Source organism: Oncorhynchus mykiss, chromosome 27 (genome assembly GCF_013265735.2).
Source record: "Oncorhynchus mykiss isolate Arlee chromosome 27, USDA_OmykA_1.1, whole genome shotgun sequence".
In the NCBI taxonomy this organism is placed as follows: Eukaryota; Metazoa; Chordata; class Actinopteri; order Salmoniformes; family Salmonidae; genus Oncorhynchus; species Oncorhynchus mykiss.
The window spans coordinates 48,768,356-48,776,208 of record NC_048591.1 but is presented as its reverse complement, the minus strand read 5'-3'; the positions used below and the strand labels follow the sequence as shown (position 1 = coordinate 48,776,208).

The 7,853-nt window shown below is 42.5% G+C and overlaps 1 protein-coding gene across 2 annotated transcripts in view; it reads right to left on the bottom strand.

The window, feature by feature from the left end:
• Positions 1 to 1,527: 1,527 nt before the first annotated feature.
• zmp:0000001236 (mastermind-like protein 2) overlaps positions 1,528 to 7,853 on the bottom strand; it is a 141,310-nt gene continuing 134,984 nt past the window's right edge. For both annotated transcript variants that reach the window (XM_036964717.1, XM_036964718.1), the window contains exons 4-6: positions 5,935 to 6,114; positions 4,026 to 4,131; positions 1,528 to 3,887 (exon numbers count right to left, since the gene is read on the bottom strand). In XM_036964717.1, the coding sequence (XP_036820612.1) occupies positions 2,962 to 3,887; positions 4,026 to 4,131; positions 5,935 to 6,114 (1,212 nt within the window). In that variant the 3' untranslated portion in view covers positions 1,528 to 2,961. The remainder of the gene's footprint in view (positions 3,888 to 4,025; positions 4,132 to 5,934; positions 6,115 to 7,853) is intronic.

The window sequence follows — 7,853 nt, the reverse complement described above, 5'->3', positions numbered from 1 at the left end:
ATATTTTTATAAAATGTATTATTTCTGCTGGAAAGTACAAAGTTTCCAAAGTTTTGAATAGAAAAGGACATTCAAGACGGTCTAACACCTTTTCAGCATTAACAGCCATTATTAATCAATCTATAGATATATATTTTTGCATATTCTTTTAAACTGAAACATGTTCTTGTATGTTTGTGTCTATACCAGACCTAGTCTGGTAAGAGACGTTTACCTTGTTTATAAGCTTTATTTTTTATTTTATGGTCATAATTTATTACATTTATGGGTCTATAATCAGCAGGGGAACTCCAGATTCTCCTGGTTTTAATATGACTGAAATAGCTGTTTGATACATGGAACTAGGAAGTACTAAATTGAGTGACATGTGTGTTGTCATTTGTGTAAATATTGTGTCCCAAAACGTTGAATAGAATTCTATGTGGAAGCTATCCATTGCTTTTCTCCATGCAAATGTTTTAACAGCATCTAATATGTTTTCTTGGGTGAACTGTTTTTAGTGATTATTTTTTGTCTGCTGATAATTGCTTCAGAGTTGTTGAGTCTAAGAAAGCTGTAGGATCCATCCAAATGTTGTTTAATTCTGATTCATATACATTTTCATAGAAGCTTTCAAATTGTAATTAATCCCATTGTTGTTCCTAATTACCACATTTGAATCTTTATCTTTTAAAATTATAACTGGTTTAGCATATATTAATTTTGTCAGAGCTGCGAGATATTTACCAGGTTTATTTGCCATTAAGTAATATTCTTCATTTGAGTTTAACCTGTAATTGTTGGCTCTCTTCAAAAGTAAAATATCATTTTCCTGCTTAAGTTCAGAAATGTTATTTTCAATTTTCTTGTACAAGACTTCTATGGGCTTTTTCTAAGATAGTGATTTATTTTTATAACATTTTAATTTCTAAATCAGATTGAACTTTTTGCAGAGTATGAGATTATCAATCCCCTAATGTACGCCTTAAAGGCATCCCAAAATTATGTGTGTGTGTGTGTCCTCTATATCTGCATTTGTAATGGGAAAGGTTTTTATACGACATATAATCACACCACCAAATAGTTTATTAAAACACACTATTTTGCAAAGAAGGTCTACAGTAGCCTAAACAGCATTCTGTAGGGTAGCAACATGGTGTAGCCGGAGGACAGCTAGCCTCCGTCCTCCTCTGGGTACATTGACTTTAATACAAAACCTAGGAGGCTCATGGTTCTCACCCCCTTCCATAGACTTACACAGTAATTATGACAACTTCCGGAGGACGTCTTCCAACCTATCAGAGCTCTTGCAGCATGAACTGACATGTTGTCCACCCAATCAAAGGATCAGAGAATGAATCTAGTACTGAAAGCATAGGCTACAGCTAGGTAGCTGCAGTATATAACATGTGGAGAGTAGTTGACCCAGAGAGAGAGAGAAAGACAATAGTTAAACAGTTTTGAACAAATTAATTTCTTCCAATATTTAGCTCTCTAAATAATCCTGATCTTTCCTGGAACAGCAACAGAAAGTACAAAGGCTCACACTTTATTTAAAACATTTTTATTCATTAGATTGTTTATAATGTCGTATATATTTTTTTCTCCCAATAGATTATTAAATATTAGATCAAAAAATCTAAAATAAATGGTTTAAGGTGTGGCTTGCCGTTCAAACCAGTCCCAGGCGATGAGCCAGAAAAGTAGAAATAACATGATGAGTAAAGTGTCTAAATATAACAAACACCTGAGACAGCGTCATCATTCAAAACATGAAACACCACGATGGGTCTGGGTGGGGGGGGGGGGGGGGGGGGGGGTGTATATCCTGTCATGACGCTCTATTCCCTATTACAGTACTCTACTTCTGACCAGAGCATTATGTGGTAGAGCATAATAAAAGGGGGGGGGTAGTATATCCTGTCATGACGCTCTATTCCCTATTACAGTACTCTACTTCTGACCAGAGCATTATGTGGTAGAGCATAATAAAAGGGGAATTACGGTGTCATTTGGGACAAAGTCTGGAAGTATGACAGCCACTTCCTGTTCACAGTTGACCATGGTTGGACCCCTCTACCCCATGTATTACAGGGGCCACATGGCTCTAGTCACTAGCAGTACACTACCTCCCATATCTGTGTCAGAAATGACACCCTATCCCCTACATAATGAAGACTGGGTAGTGCACTATGTATGGAATAGGGTGACATTTTTGGACGATACCCATGTTATGAAAAGAGAAAGGTTTGATAGAATATATTCAGAATCAGGTCAAGACGCTGTCAGAGAATCCTCTTATTCAATTAACCTTTATAATGTACTAAAATATTATTATACAGAATATATATTTCTTCACAGGAATACACAAAAAGTACAATTAGATATCAAATTATATATTGGGTTTACAAAATGACATTATAGCTTTGCAAATGTAATCCCTTTAGATGAATTCTGACTCATGGCCATTCATGGTCTGTGTTTCAAATGATACCCTATTCCCTATATAGTGCACTACTTTCAACCATAGCCCTATGGATCCTGGTCTACAGTAGTGCACTATAAAGGGAATAGGGTGCCATTTGGGATGCACTTCCCAAGGCCATCCATAGTCTCTGTATGGGGAAAGTTCTGCGTTTGCAGTTATCAGTCTTTATGGATGGGTCCTGGAGTTTATCCTGACCAGAAGAGGGAGGAGCTCCTGGCTCTAGTTGGAGCCTATAATTAAGGCCAGGAGTTTTTCCACACCACATGGCCCATCTAACCTGGAAAAACTCCTGACCAGCGCTCCCAATTCTATGGAATGTTTTGATGGAAAAACTGGCCACCAATTCTGTGGAATTGTTCTACAGAAAAACTCTCTAGAATGAACCCCAATTCATGAGACTTGAAGAAGAGAACAACTCTGGAATGAACCCCAATTCATGAGAGCTGCATGGAAAAACTCTGGGCCCTATTTATGCAATCCCACATCATCCCACTTTATGAGTGACTGCCCAGGATCTCATCGAGGTTGATGTCTTTCATCCAGTCGTCGTTGCCGGATCCAGACTTCAGCAGCGAGTCGATGAAGTCTGAGTCAGTGTTGATCCCTGGGACGGTGTTGTCTCCCTCCTGGAGGAATTCAAAGGTCAGTCGGTTAACAGCCCGGCTGTTCTGGGTCTGGTAGCTTCCCCCAGGGTTGTGGTTATGTGGTGGGAAGACCCCGATGGTGCTGCCCCCAGCGGGAACCCTCTGCTCCGGAGAGGCCTGGTTGAGGCTTGGTAGCCCTGGCAGAGGAGGCATCATGGGTTGGCTGGGTCTGGGGTTGGTGGTGGTGGTGGAGCTGCGGAGGGCTGGGTTCAGAGGCAGCATGCCAATTTCTGGTGCCACCTGGTTGGGTGGGCCAGGGCCTATGTGCCGGGGGCCAGGAGGGTACTGGTGGCTGGACATGTCGAGCTGAGACTGGGAATGGGCACCCTGTGGTTGGAGCGAGTTCGGGGGCTGCCTTACCCCGAGAGACCCAGGGACCATGATGGGAGCTTTAGCTCCAGGAGGCCAGCCCATCACACCCCCCAGCCCGAGACCCTGCCCCTGACTGGGCATCCCTCCACCCTGCTGGCCTACTGATGTCCTTGAGGGATGTTGTACACTGGTAAGACCACCCACCTCAAACCCATTACCCTGGCCGTTGGGAGGACCAGGGAACCTGGACTTGTTTTGGTTGAGTCCTCCTCCGACTCCGAGTCCCATCTTGGTCTGGTTGTTGTGCTGTTGGATCTGGTGAGTGTTGGGGCCTCTTCCAAACCTCCAGTCCGTGGGAGGAGGGGTCATCTTGGATCCCGGGCCGCTGGGCATGTGGCAGGACATGGATAGAAGGTCACTCTGGTCAGACCCGTTGGTCGACAACGACTGCGAAGAACTCATACCTGAATACACAAAGATTGTTCTGATTCTGTTCTGATTGGCTCATACAGACACAAACAATGATGGAAAACCATTAAGAGCCAATACTGTTTTTTTCCTTCCTACATGGAAGCAATGAATGATTCAAATGAATGATGTACCTGTGAAAAGGCCTGTAGGTTGGACCATTCCTCTGGGCTGTTTATAGTCTGGTGGTGGTCTGGTTAGATGACGGTTAAACAGATCCTGGCTACTATTGATTTTGTCCTGAAACACAACAGAAAGAAACAATGAAACAACAATGACATTTTGTTTACATGTTCAAATCCAACATGAGATTGTCAGGGGTGGGATTGAAGGGGAACGAGTGGGAACTGTCTGAGTTCCCAAAGTGAAACATTTTGTAAGACAGAGTCACATGTTAACCTAGAGCTCAGAGTCAGATGATAACCTAGAGCTCAGAGTCAGATGTTAACATGATAACCTAGAGCTCAGAGTCAGGTGTTAACATGTTAACCTAGAGCTCAGAGTCAGATGATAACCTAGAGCTCAGAGTCAGATGTTAACATGATAACCTAGAGCTCAGAGTCAGATGTTAACATGATAACCTAGAGCTCAGAGTCAGATGTTAACATGATAACCTAGAGCTCAGAGTCATTGATGTTAACATGATAACCTAGAGCTCAGAGTCATTGATGTTAACATGATAACCTAGAGCTCAGAGTCATTGATGTTAACATGATAACCTAGAACTCAGAGTCATTGATGTTAACATGATAACCTAGAGCTCAGAGTCAGGTGTTAACATGATAACCTAGAGCTCAGAGTCAGATGTTAACATGATAACCTAGAGCTCAGAGTCAGATGTTAACATGATAACCTAGAGCTCAGAGTCAGATGTTAACCTAGAGCTCACAGAGTCATTGATGTTAGCATGATAACCTAGAGCTCAGAGTCAGGTGTTAACATGATAACCTAGAGCTCAGAGTCAGATGTTAACCTAGAGCTCAGAGTCAGATTCTAACATGTTAACCTAGAGCTCAGAGTCAGGTGTTAACCTAGAGCTCAGAGTCAGATGTTAACATGATAACCTACAGCTCAGAGTCAGATGTTAACATGATAACCTAGAGCTCAGAGTCAGATGTTAACCTAGAGCTCAGAGTCAGATTCTAACATGTTAACCTAGAGCTCAGAGTCAGGTGTTAACATGTTAACCTAGAGCTCAGAGTCATTGATGTTAACATGATAACCTAGAACTCAGAGTCATTGATATTAACATGATAACCTAGAGCTCAGAGTCATTGATGTTAACATGATAACCTAGAGCTCAGAGTCATTGATGTTAACATGATAACCTAGAACTCAGAGTCAGATGTTAACATGATAACCTAGAGCTCAGAGTCATTGATGTTAACATGATAACCTAGAGCTCAGAGTCATTGATGTTAACATGATAACCTAGAGCTCAGAGTCATTGATGTTAACATGATAACCTAGAACTCAGAGTCAGATGTTAACATGATAACCTAGAACTCAGAGTCAGATGTTAACATGATAACCTAGAACTCAGAGTCAGATGTTAACCTAGAGCTCAATCATTGATGTTAACATGATAACCTAAAGCTCACAGAGTCATTGATGTTAACATGATAACCTAAAGCTCACAGAGTCATTGATGTTAACATGATAACCTAGAGCTCAGAGTCATTGATGTTAACATGATAACCTAGAACTCAGAGTCAGATGTTAACATGATAACCTAGAACTCAGAGTCAGATGTTAACCTAGAGCTCAATCATTGATGTTAGCATTATAACCTAGAGCTCACAGAGTCAGATTTTAACATGATAACCTAGAGCTCAGAGTCATTGATGTTAACATGATAACCTAGAGCTCACAGATGAATTGATGTTAACATGATAACCTAGAGCTCACAGGTGAATTGATGTTAACATAACCTAGAGCTCACAGTCATTGATGTTAACATGATAACCTAGAGCTCACAGATGAATTGATGTTAACATGATAACCTAGAGCTCACAGAGTAATTGATGATAACCTAGAACTCACAGAGTCATTGATGATGTGCTGCTGCTGGGCTAGCTGTCTCTGCATGACCTGGGTCTTCCCTGGTCCTGGGGGTTTCTGCTGGGTGTTGGAGCCAGGAGCAGGGGGACGTTGGTTGGCCTGGGCCTGGGCTGACATCCCCACTAGGCTGCCGTTGGTGGGCAGACGAGGCCCAGGAGGCATCTGGTTAGAGAGGAAAGCAGAGGGAAATAAGGTGATCTTTATTTCAACGTAAGTGCCTTGCTCAAGGGCACAACAGCAGGAGATAGCAGTACATGGGATCTGAAAACAGTTGCAAGATCAACTTCAATGTTTTAATTTACATGAATAAAACCTTGGTATGGGAGTATCTCTATTCAATGCATTGGTTCAGTAGCCCACTGGAGGTATCAGCCAGTCAAAACAATACAATACCACAAATCTGCCACTAGAGGGCAAACCTCCATAACAAACCACAAGGTTCTGGTGTGAAAATGACACCACCTCTTTGTATGGCCACTCCCCCTGAGGCAGCAACACAACAGACTTGGAGAGAGGTTCCTTTGGGAGGGGGCGAGACAGGGGAGAAAGGCTTCTTTCAAGGGGGAGCGGTTCTTTTTCAGGGGGAGAGAGGCTTCTTTTAGGAAGGGGGGGGGGGGGGGGGAGACTAGTCTTCCTCAAGGCAAAGCTGTTCCCTTGACAAATGGTTCTGACGAGGATGGAAATAATCCCTGAGACGGCGGGAACTGAACTGCGTGCCGACGAGGGAGGTTCAGTTTCTACCCTCCCTGCTGCAGCATGACTACTGCTGCTTACCTCCCGTGAACAACCTCCTTTTACCCAAAACACTGATCTAGGATCAGTTCCTCCCTGTCCATGTAATCTTATTAATTATTATCTAAAAGCCAAAACTGATCCTAGATCGGCACCATAACTACAATCTACCTCCCTATAACAAAGCATTGTCTGCTTCCCAATCCACTGATCCCCGAACAGTTCTTATTCCAATATATAAATACATATAATAATAATATATATTACCCCCGATCAGTTCTTATCCCCTGCACCGTCGATACCTTGTACGTTCCAATCCCTCAGCTGATCTAGGATCAGCTTGGCTGTAGTATCTTAGTTTGCCCGGATCCTTATTCATTGTGATCCAAAAAGTGAAATGGATCCTCGAACAGCACTCCTGAACGCTTGAATATAAAACTTCATCAGTTCCCACATGTAAGTTGTGTTGTTGGGTTTTCTTCTTGTGTTATGTGTTGTTGTTGTGGTGTTGTTGTTGTTGTGGTGTGTTGTTGTGGTGGTGTGTTGTGTTGTTGTTGTGGTGGTGTGTTGTTGTGGTATGTTGTTATTGTTGTGGTGTGGTGGTGTGTTGTGTTGTTGTGGTGTGTTGTTGTGGTGTGTTGTGGTGTGTTGTGTTGTTGTGGTGTGTTGTTGTTGTTGTGGTGTGTTGTTGTTGTTGTTGTGGTGTGTTGTTGTGTTGTGGTGTGTTGTGTTGTTGTGGTGTGTTGTTGTTGTTGTGGTGTGTTGTTGTTGTTGTTGTGGTGTGTTGTTGTGTTGTGGTGTGTTGTGTTGTTGTTGTGGTGTGTTGTTGTGGTGGTGTGTTGTGTTGTTGTGGTGGTGTGTTGTTGTGGTGTGTTGTTATTGTTGTGGTGTGGTGGTGTGTTGTGTTGTTGTGGTGTGTTGTGTTGTTGTGGTGTGTTGTTGTTGTTGTGGTGTGTTGTTGTTGTGGTGTGTTGTTGTTGTGGTGTGTTGTGGTGTATTGTGTTGTTGTTGTTGTTGTGGTGGTGTGTTGTTGTGGTGTGTTGTGGTGTGTTTTTGTGGTGTGTTGTTGTTGTGTTGTTGTTGTTGTGGTGTGTTGTTGTGGTGGTGTGTTGTGTTGTTGTTGTGGTGGTGTGTTGTTATTGTTGTTGTGGTGTGGTGGTGTGTTGTGT